Source organism: Paralichthys olivaceus, chromosome 7 (assembly GCF_024713975.1).
Source record: "Paralichthys olivaceus isolate ysfri-2021 chromosome 7, ASM2471397v2, whole genome shotgun sequence".
Classification (NCBI taxonomy): domain Eukaryota; kingdom Metazoa; phylum Chordata; class Actinopteri; order Pleuronectiformes; family Paralichthyidae; genus Paralichthys; species Paralichthys olivaceus.
The window spans coordinates 4,113,262-4,134,658 of record NC_091099.1 but is presented as its reverse complement, the minus strand read 5'-3'; the positions used below and the strand labels follow the sequence as shown (position 1 = coordinate 4,134,658).

At 44.2% G+C, this 21,397-nt stretch overlaps 1 protein-coding gene across 2 annotated transcripts in view; it reads left to right on the top strand.

The window, feature by feature from the left end:
* The first annotated feature begins 239 nt into the window (after window positions 1–239).
* The window catches only part of znf423 (zinc finger protein 423), a 128,726-nt gene continuing 107,568 nt past the window's right edge, over window positions 240–21,397 (top strand). The window contains exons 1-2 of one of the 2 annotated variants that reach the window (XM_069527954.1): window positions 240–1,414; window positions 19,987–20,049. In XM_069527954.1, coding sequence (XP_069384055.1) covers window positions 1,375–1,414; window positions 19,987–20,049 — 103 coding nt within the window. In that variant the 5' untranslated portion in view covers window positions 240–1,374. The remainder of the gene's footprint in view (window positions 1,415–19,986; window positions 20,050–21,397) is intronic. The other variant, XM_069527955.1, reaches the window with a different exon arrangement.

Sequence of the window (21,397 nt, the reverse complement as noted above, 5' to 3'; positions counted from 1 at the left end):
GTGGTGATTAGATAATGAGTGAACTTACATTTTTTTTGGGTGAACTCTCCCTTTAACCTGCTCAAACCTTCCTCCACCTCCCTCCTTCATTCAATCCGACCCATATTTTCCCTCCACCTCTTCCCTGCGTATTCTCCGGGTCCCTGTTGTAGTAGTGCCGCTCGGCCACGTCTGGGCGCTGTTGCCTAAGTCTCCCTCTGCCTCCCCTCTCTCTCTCCCCCTCTCTCTCTCCATCCGCGCTGCCTGCCTCTCTCCTGCCTCTCTCCTGCCTCAGCCAACCCGGGCTGTGCCGAGCTGCTCCCTGCGGGATCAGAGCGCTCCCCCGCCGGGACCCTTCTCTCACATCCCCCTGCTGGGACGCGGCTACATTTCCAGCCAAGCACTGCCTGCCTTGGCTTTATTATGTGTGTCTGCGCCGCAGCCCCGCCAGCAGAGGCAGGCAGAGGAGGAGGAGGGAGACTGGTAGCCAGAGTCAGGACAAAGAAAAAGCAGGGAGACAGAGGCGAGCGCAGGGTTAGACGAGTGGAAATATCAGGCTGCTGTTGACGCGTAAAGGCGTTGGAGAATATTAACCACAAAACAAAAAACTAAAAGAAAGAAAGCGTGGGTTGTGAGCAGTGTTCCCCTCGGGGGTGGAGACGCAGGGGAAGAGCGCAATGTCCATGCCACCAGACCACCACCACCACCACCACCACTGCCTAGTGTAGATCAGCGGGACCGGAGCGTAGGAGGCTCGGATCGGTGCCGCTTTTCCGGGAGGGAAGAGATAAACCAAATATAGTTGCGATAAACTAAAAAAAAAGGAAGGAGAAGAAGAGAGGAGCGCGACAGGGGGAGGACGTTTAAAGCAAATCCTCCTGAAAACTAACATCCTCCGCCTGCGTCTTCTCCTCGCCGGCACCGTTACGCACGGCCGTGGCACCGGTGGCACCGCGCAGCTGCCACTTTTAGCGCGGGACGCTGCTCAGGTGTGTGCCGCGAGAAGCGAAACAGGGGAGACGCAGAGAAGAAGACGAGAGACTGTCACCGTAGAAGAAGAAGAAGAAGGAGGGGGGACGTGAACGGGAAGTTGTCCCCGGTTGTTCTACACGCTGTGCGGGACACAGACGAGGAGGACGCCAAGTTCCCCCCGGTGCGTTGCCGCCGGACCAACCGCCCCGTCCCCAGCTCACCGACCGGAGCTGCCGCATTGCAACAGGCGACGGAGCAGCAGCAGCGAAGTGGTGGAGGAAGAGGAGGAGGAGGAGGTGAAGATAACCCGGCTGTGTCCGCCTGTATGCTTCCCTGAAAACACCGAGCGGAACGAATAAAAACAGAAAAACAACCAGAGATAAGATTTTCCAAAAAAAAAAAAGAAAAAGAGGAAGAGCAGAGATGTCGAGACGGAAACAGGCCAAGCCGCGCTCCGTTAAAGGTAAGACTCAGTTTCCTCTGCGCCTCGTGTGAACGCGATCCAGGAGTGAAGCCAAATTAAAAAAAACAAACACTCAACCAGGTTTTAATGGAGTTCACTAATTTAATTGCACCCCCCCTCCCCATATGTGTGTGTGTGTAGTTTTAACAACCAGGTGAATCACTGTCACTTCAGGATTAGTTTGGTCTCTGATTCCTTCACTAGTTGTTTTGTAGTTGCTCACTGTTGAAATGAAGCTGGAACAAGTGTTTAGATTTGGTTTGGAATTGTTCTGCTGTGTGATTTTCTCTGTGTTCATTGTTTTTCCCCCCCTTTTTACTTGTAATTCACTTCATTTAATCTGGATTACTCTTTTTGTTGCTCTTGTCCTAAACTGCACTCTGCTGCTTGGTAAATGTGACTGTTTGACCCCGTCCAGTCACTCATGTCCTCACGGTCCCTCACATTTCTATACGGGCAAATCAAAAAATTTGACCCAAAACAAAAGCCCCAATGTCTGAAATCTACTTTAAATGGAGGAAGCCACTGCATGCATTTGATGGAAGGTTGTGTACACATGCAGACACACCTGATGGAATATCTCTCTATTTATTCTTGCAGCATGCCGGCAGGTTTCATATGAAAATCTATTCGACCTTCCTCAATTTGAGAAGCAGAACAGGTTGTGTGCACATGCAGGGCTGGAACTGACGGATTCCCTTTTCCTAAAAATTCATGAAAGTGCAAATTGTTTATGGGATTTCTGAAAAATCCTGCAAAAATGAGGCCTCGGTTTTTCCCCATTTCCGTAAAAATGGTATTCATTGCTCTGCATGGGTGAGTGGGCATCATGCATGAGGGTGCATGCGGTGGCCTTGGCCTCCATGTTTCCTTTATGGGACCCAGATGGGCAACGGGAGGAGCTGACCATGTGGTTGCCACCCCCCCCTCCCCACTTCCATGTCCTCCCTCCATCATATAGGCTTTCCCTTTCTGTGAGTATATCTGGAAGAGAAGCAGTGCACTGGGTGGTTTACTTTAATTAGCAGCGTGACCTTGATTGCAGGACTTAAGCTTCTCCTACAGGTTATGAAGTTAAGCCTGGTTCATCGCAGGTGGGATTTCATTTCATCAATCAAAAGGAGGCGGCTGCCACACCGCCAACGTGTATTATTGTACTTTCTGTGGGTGCATGTGCAGAAAACAGCTCCGTCCACACACTAACGTACGGCTGCATGCAGAGGATGTGACTGATATGATCCGATAGTCTTCAGATTCCAAAGCCTCCTCAGGAATCTGCTGTAAAGCTGGTTTCAGTTTTCAAGTGGTGTGAAAAGAATAAACTCCTCTACTGCAGCCAACAACAGCACATTTTATGGAAATTGCATCTTGTAAAGTTGAAATTGTCCGAGAATTTAAAGAATTTTGGTGTTAAGGACGATTATGCAGGTTTTACTTGCGGCTCTGTTGCCACCACAGTTTCTTATCTTTCTCTAGACACAACATGATCTGTGAATCATCACTTTCATTGTCTGAGGAGGTTTTCTTCGTATATCTGAACTTTTTTCCAGGCATTTTCATTTCTATCTTTCTCTTAATTAAGATAAATCCGTGGCCATAATGTTTGGAAATGTAATAATTTAGAAAAGGCCTTGTTGATTAAATGGTTATCAAATGATATCAGAGTCTAAACTATTGTCTTAAAATGATTCGACCAACAGTAAAAAAATAAACGACAATTGAATAAAAATTTCCTGAAATGGAGAAACGCAAGATAATCGTCATACTTTAAAAAGCTGCAACCAGCGAATGATCGATAAATTACTAAATCACCTGATTGAATCTCAGGTGATTTGTTGTTTCAGCGTGGAAATGAAAATCGATATTGATTTGAATGATGAGGTTAATATGTGGTTGTTGCCTCCTGCTGAAGTGATGGTGATGCCCGGTGCAGTTTGTCAGTGAACACATCAGCTGCTCTGTCAGTGTGTGTGTGTGTGTGCATATGTGCTTACGCTCACAAGATCTGCATTCTTATATTTGTTTGCATTCATCATGGACACGCATGTGTGTGTCTTTGTGTGTGAGACCTCAGCCGCCTGGATAACGAGAGCTTAGCTTTAGTCAGGCAGCCAAGTGAAGCAGAGCGAAGCAAAGCTGAGGCAGACGACCACCTCTGTGTGTGTTTGTGTGTGTGTGTGTGCAGCAAAGGTAACGCAGCCCTTGTGGTCTAGCTTGCATAAGCACCCTGTGTTTTGTGTATGTGTACTCATGCATCTGTGTGTGTACATGCGTGTTGCTATCTGCCCTCCACACCTTGCCCCTTTGACAGCTTGGCAAGACATGGCATCGGGGGGAAGATGAGAGAGGTTTGTAGAAGAGATGGAGGCGAGGGGTGGGGGATGCAGGGGTAGAGTGGGGGGGGGAGGTGTCCGGGGGCTGTGCAGTGGCACATAGCAGGTGAGTGGGCAGAGGGGTGGGAGTGATGGAGGCCAGGACGAGGTGAGCATCGCCGGGGGATTATCTGTGTTTTCATGTTCTTCCGTCTTTCACCTGCTCACCCAACTATGACTGCGCTGGCTCGCTCTCGGACTTATTGGCCAGCCAGGCATGCCAAAACAATAACAAACAAGCACAAAGTCCCACCTCATCCATCTTCTTCTATAGATTCACTCTGACTCACACTGGCCTGGCCTGAAAAGAACTGTGTGTTATTTTTGAACCCGAACAGGAGGATCAGCGACATCACTCTCACTGATTTGTGGTCGTTTCAGATGCGTTAAACAAAACCACTGCATAGTGGAAACCTGTTCTGACCAGTGAACGGCCCGGCCTCTGGTTTAAGTGTTTTTGTTACAAAAAACAAGAAAGAAAGTGGGGGAGTTTATTTACAGTGATTACTGACAAGTAATGTAAAATTCGAATCATATTAATCCACTTTTTCCATACGTTCTACGAAAGACGCAATTTCAGTTCTGTGCAGCCGCCTTTTATGATTGTGGTTTAAAGATGAGGAAGAGAAATGATTATTTAAAAGAGTAGAATACTCTCAGTAGGTTGCATCTTGTAGTGTTAAAGAAAGTGGGGGGAAAAAAATCCAGTATCTCTCCTGTTTGTCCGGATCCACCATGTCCCATTCGTCCAACAAGTTTTGTGGAAATTCCTGGTTCCACCCATTTGTCAGGATTGAACCCAAAATTGAATGAGTTCTTTCCGGGACCTTCGCACTCTCAGGAAAACCTGATCAAAACCAAAACCAACTGAAGTGTTTCAATTCATATCACTGATCCTCCATGTTTCACCACTGCATCTAAGTTCCTTTTGATGGAATTACTTAACCAGTGGAGCCTCTGCAGTGATCAGGCCTCGTTAACAGTGGAGGGACTTAACTAATTGCAGTTTGCTAATTGAACACGAGGATGGGCCGTGGAACGAGCTGACGGGGGGTGAGCGGGGAGGAGGGGTGAGCAGGAGGAAGAGACGAGAGAGCGCGGCTCCTCTCTTATCAAACTATTATTTCAGTGGATTAATCCGTTTTTAATGTGTGTCTTTAGTGAGGCGAGGCAGCGAAAACCTCCGTCTGCCTCGCTACCTCCTATCTCTCCCTGTCTCTCTCTCCCTCTCAGCTCTCAGCCCCTCGAGTCTTTCATGCATTATGTAGCGATGATTATTACTTAATTACACATTAATAAATCCGCTTCATTTGCAGGACATTAAACGGGAGTTGAGCACATATGACAAGAAGACGGAGGGGAGGGGAGGCCGGGTGAGACCGGAGCGGGGGGAGAAGAGAGGGAGCACTTAGTTTTGAGCATTTATTTGGTTTGTTTAGAGCGTAGTTTATGGTTAGTGGAGCCAAGTGAGTCCTTTGACCAAAGAGGACGAGGGGGGGGGAGTTTACTGTCTCCCTGTGTTGAGTCCAGCTCTTCTGGGTTAGTGGCATCATTTCCACTCAATCTCCTCCTTTCTGCATCTCTCGCTCGCTCTCTGTTTGTGACTCTCGTCCCCTCTCGCCACTGCTCTTCACGTTCGTCTGTCGCTCCGCCGACTTCTTCCAGTTTGTATAAACAGAGTTTCAGTTGAATCATGGGAGTTTTCACGATGACTGATCGGAACAATAACAGGTACAAGATGGAGTGTTGGTGGCCGATGTCGATATTAAGCAGTAAAATATATCCCATAGAGATGTTGACTGTTTTATATTGAAGCTTTATCAATGATTTTTAAGAATTCATTATCCATCATTCATGACAAAGAATTGTAACTGAGGCTTAATATTTTACCGTTCAACCATAAACCTTATTAGAAATAATCTAAAAAAACCCACAAATACAGCCGTGGAGAGAATAAACATGTATTTCTATGTAAAATTAAAACATAATAGTTTATAAAATAAAATAAAAGTTTTCATATGAGCAATATTAACGTATATGTCTGTGTAAGGCTCATATATCATCGGACAACTTCTATATCGGTTGCACTCTAATCTGTATGTTAAGATATTTAAATAATTATTTAGTTAATTTTTACAATGTATTTTATTTGTTTTTAAATAATATTGTTTTTATTGTTATAGTCAGAGTTTTGTTCAAGATTTATCTTTCTCTCAAAGAAAATTGTAAATGATGAAGAACAAAATGAACAGTTTGCATTATTTAAGGAAAAAAAAATTTGCATGTATAAACTATAAAAACGTAGCATTACCGTCTTAATTTTAGTTTTGGCTTTATCAAGTTTGTTTTTGTAGAAAAGCTGTTGTGTATTTTCCACCAGAGCTACAACGAGACTGTTTCATTACCAGTTAATCTGTTTATTGATCATTTGATCTATAAAACATCTGGAGTTAGAGTTTTCTATCTTATGTTTGTTTGACAAACAGTTTAAAATCCGGAGACATTCAATTTACTTCTAAGGAAGAAAAAGAAATGAATTTGATTTCTCTAAATAGCTGCAGATTCATTTCAGCCGCACCATCTTACTTTCTGACACTGATTCGGTCGACACGATTTTTCATGTAAGTATGTGATTTAAATCTAATAAGAGACTCTGGGATAGTAATTATTCATTGCCTGGAGTTAAAGTTATTGTCAATTAACTGCTCAAGACTTGAAATTAACAACTGCCAACCCGCCCGAATGTGGGTAAAAATTAATTGTGCTGGGAAATGCCGTCAGGTTACAAGCTGGTTTTATGGTTCCTGAATCTATTTATGCTTCTCCTACAAAGGCAAAATAAAATCAACCAATCGCCGGCCAAGTGTGCACCTGTCACTGTTGTTTATATTAGAGCTTATTGACAGCAGCAGTATGAGAGTTTGTTTGGTGTGTGCGTAGTAAAATACAGTTAATCTCCCATTTCTCTTCCCCCGTTCTCACTCTTCTGTCTGTTTTTCCTTCTCTCTCAGCCTCCCTCTCTCTCTCACCATCTGGCTTTACAATTAGATCAGTTTTAATGTCACCCTTTGGCAGAGCGCAGAGACTTTCATAGGGCGACTGGCTCCTATAAAAACCCAGAGACGCTGCACATGTGGCTTGGATTACTCGAAAGACGACAATATGCGTTCTCGCACAGGTACATCTGAGGGCACGGACGCTTTCGGGCACCGCAAACTTCTCCTTAGCTTTTCATTAAAAACAAGAAGTTGACAGCTTATCTTGTTTTCTCTGCGCCGCTACAACTAGTGTGAGCAATAGCACAATCAGCGTTCGCACAGCTGCATTGAGAAACTCCTTTTATAAAAGCTTGTATCGGCTTTGCATTAAGGCTTGCTGAACCATTAAATGGCTTTCTAAAAGCTTTGTTAGAAATTCCATTGACTTCACAGCAGGGGGTGGATTTGAGTTTTTGGTAGTTGTGTGTGTTTTTTTTTTTTTTTTTCTGAACAGGACAAAACAAGCTAATGTAATTGGTGATTGGTGGAGCCCAGCAGTACCATGCATCGAATTTAACTGGAGTCATGTTGATCTGCTCTCAATTAGAACCAAATTACTGCACAATTGAAGGCTCACAGAGTCGAGTGTAACCAGGCCTCTTTCACTGAAGACGTGGAAGAAATGCACTGGTGAAAAGAGTTTAATAATTACCACTGAATTCTTTGGAGATTTTTCAGGGAGCTTTGACACCGACCACTGTAGTTTTCAGTTTAGTCCGAACCAGTCTCAGTGTGGATCAAACTGAACTGTTGAGAAGACATTAAACGATACCGCCGATGACATCATGAATGAGGAGGACGTTCGTTTTGCTGGTAGTAGTAATGAAACCATTATGATGTCACCAGATCAAGTTAGAACCAATGTAAGAAAAACATTAAACCTTTGTGTGGACCATGGTCCAGACGTTCAGGTGTGAAAACGTCTGTGTGTTATGTGCAGGTTTATTCTGGGACACGAAGTCAGTCAGACAGTATAAGTATTAGTATTAGTATTAGTACCACCTGTGCTTCTCCCACTCTGGCAAGTCACGTGTCTGCTGTGTGAAAAAAGCCTCATTGAAAGGAGGAGAATTCTTGTAAAAGTATTTCAGGTCTTTTTTTCCTCACCACTTAAAGAAATGAATGTTCACAAAGTGACCAGAAATGGAGAAACAACTCCCTGTGCCAAGGCCCAGCAGTCTCCTTCAATTCAAACTGCACCACGTTACACACACTCATAGATTTCATTCCCGTAAATATGCCTGATATATCCCCCCCCCCCACATGACCCTTGAATTATTCAGATCTGTAACCCTGATTTGTGTTTTTCTCTTTTATTTCTTTTTAGATCTCAATTGTTTTGTATTAATGGTTTAAAAAATCACCAGCGGTGGTGAAATACTGGTTATTCAGTGTGTCTTTGTGTCGTTGGGGCACCTGGCAGTGAAGTGATCTTTTTGATCCCTGACAGCCTCTGTGAAATTAATGACTCGCTGTGGGAAAACAACAAGCAGCAGCTAATGGTGTTGACTTGATGAATCCAGATTAAGAAACATCCTTCAGCAGTGAGAAATTGGTTTTGTTTGAAATAATAGGAAGGAAAAGGTCACAAGTTTGTATTGTCGTGTTGTGAGCATGCCTCTGTGTGTGTCTCTGTGTGTGTGTGTGTGTGGGTGCCCAGAAAGGGTGAAGTCCCTCAGTGAGGTGTGTGTATGCCAGCGACAACTCCTTATCAGCAGCCAGCCTGTTGTACTAGTGCATGTGTGTGCATGTGTGTGAGAGTGTGTGAGAACAGGGGGCATCATGGGCCAGGACTGTGCCATTGTAGCGGCTTAGCTAGCCGTGTTTATCAGCTGCAAACTCACTGGACCTTAACACACACCCAGCCCCTCTGGAGACACACACACACACACACACACACACACACACACACACACACACACACACACACACACACACACACACACACACACACACACACACACAGGCTTCTAGTGTAGCTGAGCTCTGTGCATGACCATAACCTCTGCTTTTAAGAAGAGAAAGATGATGCTGGTGTGACTACACACACACATACACACACACACACACACATACACACATACACACACACACAGTCAGTGCAGCCCGTCCCCCCCCCCCCACCACTGGATATTCTCAGAGGACTTGGGCCCTTCTAAGTTTCCTCGAAGGCCGAGTGTGCACATTGATGTGTGCAACCTCCTGCAGTCTCTTACTTGGAGATTATACTTGTTCCTTCGGTCAACATGGATTATTTGCCCACAGTGTGTTTGTCTGTGTAGAGCGGAGTGTTTAATTAAGTCCTATTGTATGTCCTGCGGTGTCTCTTTGAGCTTATTGGATATCCAACTAATTTAATAATGAAGATCAGTTTTTTGTCCAAATGGATCATCGCAAGTTGTTATAGCGGCAGATAAATTTCTCTGAACGAGCGATACTGCTGCTAAACCTCATATTGTTTGACAAGCAGCCGAACTTAAGCAAATAGACACAGAATAAATTAGTTGCATAATTTATTTGTTATTAGTATTATTATTATGAAGTAATTATGGTTTAATTTATTATTATTTAAATATTTATACATGAAAAAACCATTTTGCTTCAAACCACGCTTGGTGTTGCCTCTGGAAAAATGTTGGAGATGCGTCGGTTTCACTGACATGACCCTGACGTGCACATCGCCAGTAGACATTCTCAGTTATGATAAATTATGTAGAAGTAATAGAGGAACTATACAAGCTCACTATTTTGGTCATAATTGCACTTTGTGTCTCCCTCCTTCCTCCTCTGCCTCCCCCTGCAGCATCCTGCTTTCCTCCCCTTCACACCTTCCTCCCCCTCTACTTGCGCTCCCTACCCCCTCCCTCTAATAACCCCCCCCCTCTCTCCGTCCTATTCTGTACATTAAACATTAGTGGTGGGGGCAATTAGCTGTGCCCCTCTGCACACCTGGCTGATGCATAATATATTTATCAGGCCGCCCTCCCTCCCCTCTCCCTTTGACGCACACACACACACACACACACACACACACACACACACACACACACTGTTGACTTTTAGGAAATGGAAAATCTCTGCATGAAGAAATGATGGAGGTTTATTCTGACTTGATTCTGACCTTGCCTAACCTGAAAGGTCAAAGGTCATGTTTTATACATGCATTTCTTTTCTCTTGTCAGATAGTTGCTCTATTTTGTTTTCTTAATCAGGCTTAAATATATCTGGATTTTGAAAGAGCTCTCCTTCCCTCAGAAAGCGTGAACTCTTCATCTCATTATTATACAAAGTCTTTTTTTCAGTCTCTGCTGTCCTGATATCACTGTGGCTGCACATCAGTGGTAATGTGAGCAGTAAACGCTGCCATGTCTGTGTTCCACAAACCATCGAGGTCCCAAAACAGTTTTTCTCACTTTTGTGCTGATTTATTCATTTATTCATTCATTCATTTTTTCAGCTTGCCTTTTGCCTGTTGTGCTTCCATGCACACGTACTCATTTGCACACACACACACGCGCACGCACACACACCACGGACCCAGACTAATGTGCATTGTCCTCCGAGCGTGGAGTCTTCAACAGAACAAGCTGCTTGTGTTGTGTTCCTCTTTTATTGGACACTCTGCCGGGTCTTTGTAATGCGCCCCACTATAGTCTTACCAATGGTTCTTTTTAGTGCTCGAGTCTTCAGTTGGTTTTTCCAACTCCTTTCCATTCACCTCCCAGTCAAAAGGCACGGCCGACCTGCTGTGAGACATACAATGGAGCAAGAGCGGGCAGGAGAAAGTGAGCGAGGGAGCAGGCGGGCGATAGAGAGGGTGAATACTGAAAAGGGAAGAATAGAAACATGTCAGAAAACTGAATTTGAATCTGTTTTTATTACTTAAAAATATATTTTCTGTCTTTCTCTCTCTGCACAGCACGCCACAATGTTCACCAGGTAATTGTAAAGTAAGAAAAAATAAAAAAATCATCCAAAGCGTTTCCTGGCTGATGTTGTTGAGGGAAGTGTTTGCCGTTTTTTACGAGTTAAAAATATTCACATCATGCTGTCTTTCCCAGGATGAATAAGTTTAGGACAGACCTGCTGTTCGGTTCGGAGAGCAAATTTCAGAAAGCCTTCAATTGTGCCGAAACTGAAACGACAAGAGGATGAGGTGGTGTCTCCTCTTTCCGGTCCCTAATAAAAGCTTTATGTCCGAGTCAAGAGCAAATGAAGAAGGGAGATGGTGTTGGAGGAGAAGTATAGCAGAGTGGAAAGAGAATAAGAGATTGCACGGTGAGATTGGTGAGAAGGTGCGAGTGTGTGAGTGTTGGTCAGTGCAAGCCAATTTTAAAAATGCAGAAGTACTGTCTGCTTTAGAGTTGATAAGCAGTCTGGGGAGTTGCACAACCGGTTTTCTACTCTCCTCCACTCCTCTCCTCTCGTCTCCCCCTCTCTACGCCTCCTCTCCTCTCCACTCATCTCCTCTCCTCTCCACGCCTCCTCTCCTCTCCTCTCCACTCGTCTCCTCTCCCCCTCTCCACGCTTCCCCTCCTCTCCTCTCCTCTCCTCTCCTCTCCTCTCCTCTCCTCTCCTCTCCACTCATCTCCTCTCCTCTCCCCCTCTCCACACCTCCTCTCCTCTCCTCAAATATGTTTCTTGTTAATTGACATCATTCTGACACAGCAGGTTTACACTACTAAAGCACAACCATTGTGACACTGTCTATATCTTAAATGCACGTTACCTGTAGCCTTTATCTTTAATGACCTGCGACACTTTGAATGAAGATGTTATAGACTCTCCTGTCGTCAGTAGAGATTCTAGATATTGATATTTCTGAACTTGGTTCACATATCTCATCACTGAGTCAGTCCCACGTTTCAAACCTTGATTGATTTCTTCCCTCCTTGGGATGAAAATCTGTTGCTAAGCAATATTAGCAAAAACTCTGCTGACTGGCTGGGATTGTATCTGTTGCCAGGCAACATTAATTTATTGAACCTTTCATCAGGAAGCAGTGGGGGAAGGAGGAGAATCTGTAGTTTGGAAAGAATTGTACAAAAGCAAAACAAATCAAGATTTAGATTCAATCTTTAACCACAGATCTGATAAAGTTTCAAGACAAAAACCGGAAAGTGCGTTTTGTCGGCCGCATACGATGCTCGATTATACATCTACTCAAACAAACAAACAAGCAGCCACGCTCCGAGCACACACGCGCCGTGTGTATATTTTTCTTGTTACTCCCAGAAGCAGAGTGACGAGCGAGTTAATCTGTCCGCCAGCGATACGGCGCGACACAAAGCTGTTTATTTCCCTTTTCCTCCCCGTCTCTCTCTCCCTCCCTCCCTCTCTTCCTGTAAAGCCTAATCAAGTTTGTATCAAGCTAAATAATGCCTTAGCGTGAAATTGGTGTCTTCAGTCAAAAAGCACTCCCGAGCCTGTACAACAAGAGAAGGCAATTATGTATCCCTCCCCTCCTCTCCCCTCCTCCCCCCTCCTCCCCACCCTCCAGCCTCTACTGCTTTTGTTGTTCATGTATGCTGATGTGTGTGTGTGTGTCATAGGATAAGCATGTTCTATAACTGCTATATTTCATAATTTGTCTAATTGACAACATTTGAGTCAGTCTTCATACCGAAGCTCAGTCCTGTCACTGGTGTGTGTGTGTGTGTGTGTGTGTGTGTGTGTGTGTGTGTGTGTGTGTGTGTGTGAGTGAGAGATGGTGGGGGGACTTCTAGTTCAGTTATTTCTGGCTCCTTCCCCAGAGTCGAGGTACTCCTGAGGAATACGTTCCCTCTCCTCCTCTTCCTCTCTCCGTCCTACTCCTTATCTTCCTCCTCTCTGCCCTCCTTCACCTCTCGTCCTTCCTCGCAGCCTCTTTCATCCTCAACACTTTCTCACCTTCCTCTCCTTCTCTAACCCTCCCTCCCCTCCTTCATCCTGGTTTTTCTACTTGTTTTTTCCCCGTCACTCTTTTTCTTCCCTCTCCCTGTCTCCTCTGCTATCGATTCCTCTTCCCGCCACACTCTCTCTGACAGACATAAAAACAAATGTCAGATCAGAGCGGCTCTTTAATCTCAAGCTGTGTTGTCTGGCCCTGAACATCAACTCTACACTCGCTCCTGTGTGTGTGTGTCTGTGTGCCAAACGAGTGTTCTTGCTCTGTAGGTGTTGAGAGAGGTGAAATTGTTTTTGTTGTACTTCATGTTCAGGGTTGCTGAGGTTGCACAGCATTCAGGAGAGTGTACCTCCGCCAAGGTCAATGAATTGAAAAGTAATAATATCAGTCCTCTAATGATGACAGATTTTCTTTATTTTGATCCATGAATTATTCTCTGCATAGGAAATTGGTGAAAATGTCAAAAAAGGTGTCAAAGAAAGTTTGTCCCTGACCCTTATCACATCCTAAAGTTTAGTAGTTTTTGCGTGATCTTGCCAGCAGTCATACAAATGCTGATGAAAACATGTTTGTCTAGAAAGGGAAACTAAATTTTCCTGCAACTTCCCAGGGTCCGTCCCTCCACCAACTTTTCAGGTCAGTAGCGTTTGCATAATCCAGCAGAAAAATACATCAACATACAGACACGGGTGAAAACACAACCTCATTGGCAGAGGTAACAAAAGAGAGGGTGGGGGACAGAATGGGTGAAAAGATGAGGATTGCTGGGTGAACGCTGTGCCACTGGCTGACCCTGAGAACAAAATCAGATAGTAGAAACATTCTGGATCAGAGATGAGGGAGAAAACGGGAAAACGATGTGAGGGAAAGAGAGGGACAGCAGAGAGCGAAAGATAGAGAGGGCGATGGAGCTTGTCCGCCAGGCTTGTTTGGTTGTTGTTCTTTCTCTCTGCCATCCATCTAAGCCCTCTGCTACCTCTGTCCCCTTACACGCACTCTCACAAACAAAAGCACAAATGCACACACACACACACTCACACTGTCCCAAACCCCAAACCCCAGACTAGCCTGGTGTTTTCTGGCCAGTGGTTCAGTGCTCGGGATGTGTGTCAGCGTGTGTGTCTATGTGTTTTAAGGCTGTTTTGTTCAGAATGCACGCAGGCAGAGAGAGCGGTTTTACTGCTGATAAAAGTATTTGGTTAATCAGCTTCTGTCCCCGTCCCCTGACTGGAAGTGTTTGCATATGTGTGTGTGTTTGACACAGGCCATTGAAGTTGGTGGGGGTCCCGGGGGGTGGGCTGTGGATGGAGATTGGCATCAGCCCTCGGCCAGTGGCGTCACAAAGTCGTTCCTGAGGGACGGGAAGGGCAGCCAATGAGAGAATCCCTCCGGAGCTATAGGGAGAAAGCGGGTTGGAGGGGGGGGGGGTGGCGTTGGCGTTGGCTGGGAAGTGGGCTGTGGTGGGGATGTAAGAGGGGGGAGAGTGAGGGAGGAGGGAGGAAGAAGAAGAAGAAGAAAAAGGAGTGTCTAGGATGAGTAGGCGAGACAGACGGATGAAGAGAGAGGAAGAGAAAAAGAGAGAGAGAGAGTCGGATGACAATTACCCTCTTGACTTCTGTCCAGCACCAGTTGTCAATCAGCCTACCGCTCAGGGGAGAAGAACCAGTCTATCATTGGCTACGCTGACCCACATCCCGCCTCTCCGGGCTGCATGATTGGCCACAGTGACCCGTTCGTCAAAGAGATCTGGGAACACCCGAGCCTTGGGCTGCCTTGGGAATAAATGGCCCTGATACTGTGCGTGCATGCATGTGTTGTTTCGGAGGAAAAGGAGACAAAGGGCTTTTTTCTTTTTGAGGCTGTAACTGCTTCCATGGGACAGAAGAGGATAGAAGGGAAGCGAATGGGAATGTGGTGGAGGACAGGAGGGGAGGAGAGGAGGACACATGGAGGGAAAGTACACAGAGGGATGAAAAAGAAATTGACAATGGGTGACTGAGGAAGATGGATGTTAGAACAAAGCGTGGAAGGGGATGAGTGGTCAGGGGAGAAATACTATTTTGACACAGAGGGGAGAGATGCAGGGGTGAAGAAATGCGACGGGAGATGGATAATGAACAAGGGAGGATAGAAACGAAATGTGATGCAGGGAGCGAGTTAGAGGAGGAAAGGTGTTTGTGAGTGTACACATGGATAATTGATGACAACATGTGTGTAAATATTTGTTTCTCATCATCATCTTCATCATGCAGAGGCATAACTTCACTTCTCCTTCTCTGTTCCACTTAGCGGCTCGTCTCCCTCGATGTGACGTAAATCTAAAATTGGAACAAAACGGCCGTACTGAGCTGTCGTGTGTTGTGGCATTCGCTGACAGCTTCGGTAAAAGTTAACCTGCTTTTCCCATCGTGAGCGGTTTATTTTAGTACGACAAACTTTTTCAGGAGTTTGAATCCTTCACTGTCAAGAAGCTGGTTACACCCTCGTTTCCACGCGCTATGGTTGTTTCCTGTGGTCGTATATTTATTCATCATATTTTACGTTGATGACGCTACTCACACTTACAAATAAATTCACCGTATACATTTTGATTTCTATGATTTGATATCCTCGCTCTTGAACTCATGTGTAGATACTTGCAGTGTATTGCTAAAGTTAGAGGCAGTAGATGGAACTCACATATCAGTGTGTGTATTTATACATGAGTATTTATCAGGACTGTGTATTCTGCAGTCGAGCCTTAGCAATATTTCAGAGGTATTGATCTCCGCCTTAATGTTTGTCCACAAGCTCCACTATGAAAACTTTAAATTTATTAACAGTGCAGTAAATATAATGTAGTTTTACAATTTATGAAAATATTCAAGTTCTATATTTTTGGTTTTATTTGTGATTTGTTTTTATTTACAGTTATTTAAAATAAAGTTTGTGGTTGAGCTGTAAAATATCGAGCTTCAGGTACCTTCCTTTGTCATAAAGACTTCTCTCACTCTCTCTCGCTCTCACTCTCTCTCACACACACACACACACACACACACACACAGGCTCTTGTGATTGCTCCAAATGTGATGACAAAACAGTTTCTCTCTCTTGATACTGCTGCCATCTACACGCTCCCCACAGTAATCTGCAGAAATTACTCAGACTGCCACGTAAATAAATATAGTCTCTATGTACACATGCTGTGAGACTGCATGAGTGGGACTTCGGTAAAGCACATACTCCAGTTCACTTCCAGGGAAGTCAGCGCTTCACTGTTCTCATCAACAATAACTACATTTGCTGAAACACACTTCTAAAAACACACATTTGACAGAGTAAGGTGTCTCAGGGGTTAACGTAAGCAACAACAAAAGCCGGGCTTAATTGTTGTGTGTGTGTGTGCGAGCGTGTATAGATGCTCCGAGGATTTCCCTGTAGCATCTTGTTTGCTTTGTGTTGCACACACTATGCACAGGATTTTGTTTGTGATGAATTTGTGCAATGTGTTTGTGACGCTGTTGAGGCAGATTGTGTGATCTCTATAGGTCTCTGAAGTCTCGGTGATTATTGGCTGGTCTACCGGTACGCTGCCTCTGCCTGCCTGTGTGTGTGTGTGTGTGTGTGTGTGTTGTCGTTCTAGGTTGTGGAGATCTAAATCTATTGACACGGTACATCCACATTAGATGAAAATCATTACATTTTGAATTAAAGACATGTTAGTTTTAGTTTAAATCTAGGTTAAGGTTCGGTTAAGGTTACGTTGAGTCTAAGGCTAGGGTGTGGTTAGGATACGGTTATGGTTGGTGTTAGGTTGGTGAGATATAAATATTTTTTGGTAAATTTCCCCCAAATAAAAGTTGAAAACAATGTCAGCATCTTTTGTTAGACAACAGAAAACTTGTTTAGTTGTTCGTGGTTTCCTTGGATGAGATGAGACTGGTGTTAGGACATCAAACTCGGTGACGTTGTCACTTTTTCTTGCCCAGCCAGTAAGAACTGGTAAATTGAACTGGTAGATTTTGTCACAGCTAAAACAACATTGTTGAAATGTATTGAAGTGGTTAAAACTCAGTGACCTTAGAGTTGAGATGCTTTCTGTGCTTATGCAAACTGTACATTTCGTTGCATGTGTGAAGTTCTGGCTTGTTAATTGGCTTATTGTGCCACATTTTTCAAACCAGAGGCCCGAGTGTGAAGGGAGGTGAGATGTGCTGTAGGCGGCAAAGAGAGATGGAGCAACACACAAGTGGAAAGGCTCGTTAATTGGAAACCTTGAATGTTGTATTTTTTTTAATCATACAGACACAAATCCTTCTCCACTTATTCCAATATATATATATATATATATATATATATATATATATACGCAGTCTCTCTCTATAATAGTTTCTCTGATGGTTTACAGAACTCACAGGTACACACACACCCGCAGACACACTCTGAATGCTCCTTGCTTTTACCCAGTATATCGTTACTGTATGTGTAAGCATGCTCAACCCTTCCCACTCAGCCACGCTCATACACTCCCCACCAACCCCCTGGTGCGTGCAGGGTTCACAGTAACGGTGTGTGTGTCTCTGAGGGGGCTGAGAGGACTCTGGGAGTCTAAATAAAGCTGCGTGTGCTTGGTTAATGAAACATGCTGTATTCCCCAAAGTCTCATCAAGAAAAATGGGCTTTTATTAGAGGCAGAGTTACAGAGCACATCTAGGTCTTTCCAACATCCCAAACTCTTCTTAAATACCCAAACAACATTGTTTAAACGGGCGAAGAAGAAGAACAGAGAGTCGCTGTCATAACAAGATGAGTGGAGCCCTGTTCAAGCAGAGTGCGGACACAGCGGGGGAGTATTGCTTTTCAGAAACTGAAAACTTTGGCTACATGGTTTTATAACGAAGATGAGAAACAACCCTTTAGTTGATGTCAAAGTAAAACTTCGCATTTCTTTTCCAGGACTAACAATGAGGTGGAGCTGTCACTGAAAGTCACAGCTGGTATATCACAGCTCTCTCAAGCTCGGTCAGGAAGTGATGGTCCGAGCCGCACTCTTGTGTGGCTGTAGCCTGATTAAGATCTTTGTCCGTATCAGGTCCCAGTTTGTCGTAGTTCCAGAAGATACTTTCAGTGAGTCAGTGAAAACTTCAAAATATGTTTAACCATCGTCTCACATCAAGTCATTTCTTTCTCCCTAAATTACTTAAATAAGTAATGTGGTACACACTGTTGTATTGCAGGTAGCGCAGGTATCACCCAGGTCTTTAAGTCATGTGACCCCAGTCGTAGTTCAGTTATGTGGTCATCTGCTGAAAGAGTTTTGGTGGAAAACCCCTCAATATTTGCTGAGAGGAAACACTTTGTTTTCCTTCTTGTTTTCTCTTCCCATACCTTCTCTCCTCTCTTTCTGTCTGCTGTCTTTGGCTGACCTGCTACTCGTGGTGGGAGGTCTCTATCCACGCTGGGTTCTGTTCAGCCTTGGAGTGAGAATCCTGTGTGAGTGTCTGTCTCGAGTGCATACGTCTGTGTTCGCTGTTTGTCCAGGGATCCATTAGTCCGTTATTAGCACACCGTGGCCCACATCAGGCCCCTCAGAAGCTCAGCAGCTCCAGCCCCAGATATTTCTCTCTAGTCGTGATCCAGGTTTGTTTCTCCTGTCATCCTGAATAACAGATTTCTGCAGCTGACATCCATGACAACACGTCACATCCACAGCAAGATGCCGCTCATCAGTTTTACTCTTTGGTTGCAGTCGGCTGCGTCTACCTCACATTGATTGGTTCGTTGACGAGCGTGTGTCTGACGCTGTGTTGACGATGGCACTCACTAACTTTTTTTAAATTAACTGCATGGCACAAAGTAAGTCTTTTACTTTGAATGGAGAAAATGAACGAGCAGGTTCACTTCGTTGTTTCAGTGTAAGATCTTAACAAACCGAACCGTGGTTCTGTTTGATCTGGTCTGAGACCACCTCCAAGGTCCAAGGCTCCATTAACATCTGTTATTTTGGTTTGGTAAAACAAGAATCTGAGTCTGGACACTTTCTGGTGAAAGGCAGTAACTCAGATAATCACTCTACAACAACAGACTGGAGGCTGATGGGATACAACATCAGAAGCCAACGTGACATGTACGGTTTGTTTTTCTGTTCAAAGGTGGCGTCCACTGATTTATAACTTCTTGTTTTCATTCGAGCTTTTGTCGCAGCTCAAGTGTGAGGATGGGGGGGGGGGGGGGGGGTGTGGAGCGAGGAATATGAGCAGAGGTGGAGGTCGCTGGAGAGAGCAGGATGAAAACAAGGTTTTTTTTTGTAAAAGATCAGTGACGAAGGTGCAGTGAGAGAAAAAGTGAGGAATCGTGTGGTGGAGAGGGAGCGAACAGGAAACCCCATTGTGTGGTGGCTCTAGACATTTCCTGTTTGTGTGCCAGCTGTACTTCCCTCCTTCCTGTTATACCCAGGAAGTCAGTGTCACATTCCAGCTCTGATCAACTGTGTGTGTGTGTGTGTGTGTGTGTGTGTGTGTGTGTGTGTGTGTGTGTGTGTGTGTGTGTGTGTGTGTGTGTGTGTGTGTGTGTGTGTGTGTGTGTGTGTGTGTTCGAGGTCTCAGGACATTGTCATGTCACTACCTGCATGTCTGTTGCTTCACTTACCTATTTTAGGAGTGAAAGAATGCAGAACATTACATTTACAGAGGACAAACAGTTTTCGGAGTTAGATGCTTTATGACTCTGTTGTCCTGGTTCTCTGTTGTGGAGACCGTCCACAGTCCATTTACCTGATTGTTAGTGGACGACCCGCTCTCCCTCCTGAACCACAGCTGCCATTATAAAAAAATATGATGTTGTCTATTTTTATGACTTTTGAATCCTCTCTTAATGTCATTTATATCTAAAATGATGGTTTTGGGAAATAAAAATATAGATGCAGTGCTGCCCAGAAGAACTATGATATCAATATACACTAATCTGCCTCTGTAAGAAGATATTAGCTCTGCAACTAACATGTACATTTATGAATGAATAATCATTTTTTTATGAAATGTTAAACATTTGTGGAAAAAGCTTGTTAACAACTTCAACAATTAAGGTGCTGATTACATTTAATTGATTAATTGGTTGTGTCAGTTTAGCCCATTTTTTGGTCTCGGCTCTGATCCTTAGAAACAGTCCATCATATCTGATAGACTTTTGTCCTCATGTAAAATAAATGTGACTGTTCTGCTTCATAACGTGGAATAAATTCCAGACCTCTGTTGTTAATTTGTCGTTCTCTTTCTGTCCCTCTTCCTCTCTCCTCAGCGGTAGAAGAAGGGGAGTCTTCAGAGTGTGGGGGCACCTGGGATGAATCAACTGTCCAGACAGGTTAGTGTACAGACACACACACACACACACACACACACACACACACACACACTGGTATTGTAATAGAGTTCCAGCCAGCTGTCAGATCCACAACAGAGGCCGGAGTTTGTGTGTCTCCCTCACGCAAAAACGCACAAAATGTGTAATATCAATTCCACATGGTTTATAGTGGCCTGCTCTGAGGGAGATCTAGAAGAAGAGAAAGCAAAGATTGAGAAATGAAGTGAATGTTGAAGGAATGAGGATGGAGGGATCGGTGAAAGAAAGGGAAAATCATAAGAGGAGCCTTGAAAAGAGCGAGAAAGAATTAAAGGGAGATATGGAAAGAGACGGAGCCGGTCTCAGGAGTCACACTGAATGGAAAAAGAGATGACAAAGGGGAAATTGAGAGGGAAAGATGGGTGGAAGGGGGGACAAGCGAGAGATCTGTGTGCTTTTTCACTACTGTCTGTGGTCTTGGGAGGAAGTCGGAGAGATAGCAGGGCTTTTCTTTTTATTCTGTTCTTGGATTTTGTTTTTCTTTGTGGTTTCTCCAAACCAACTTCTCCATTTCGTGCTCTCCCTTTCGCCCCCCCACCCCCCCACCCCCTTCCTCCGTCTTCTGGATGTGTTTCCAGCCGGAGATGGAAAATTGAAATTGTCGTGGCTCTGCCTTTTGCCTTTATTGAAAAAGGGCAAGCAGCTGCTCCCAGAGGTCCATGTATGAAATGAGAAACAATATAAGTTTTGAGTCCAGACAGAAGGATGACGAGTGTATTGATCTGTTTAGGTGGTTAAAAAAAAAAACCATTTCTTTAAAGCTGCAGTGACGTTGATCAAACTTTAAATGTTTTTTGTTAATGAACATATTTCAATAAAAATGTATATTAAAAGTACATATAATCTAAAGTAGTTTAAAAAAAAGTATTACATTTACGTTCATTTACATTTTAAATGTTCTCTAAAATTTTTCTAATGATTCACTTGTTTCCGAATCAAAACAGTTTATGACTCAAAATATCAGTAGTAATGGAAATACAGCATCATCAATGTTATTGGATTTAGTAAATGGGGATTTCCTTTGAATCACAACTGCTGCGTTCATATTTCCGCCCTGGCACTACAACGCTGCTGACAGTTTACTCACTGTTGTCATTTTGCGGAGATAAAGTTCTAGAACCAAGCCAATAAATGGTTTGACTACTTTAGGTGTTTGTCAGCCGTAGCTAGTTTTTCTGCTCGTGCTTGCAGCGTATCAGCGAACACTTAAACACTTCCTCTGACTTGATCCCAGCAGGGAAATAGGATACTGCTGAATGTGGTAAATGTGCAGTTATCTCTCTCTCCCTCTCTCTCTCTCTCTCTACCT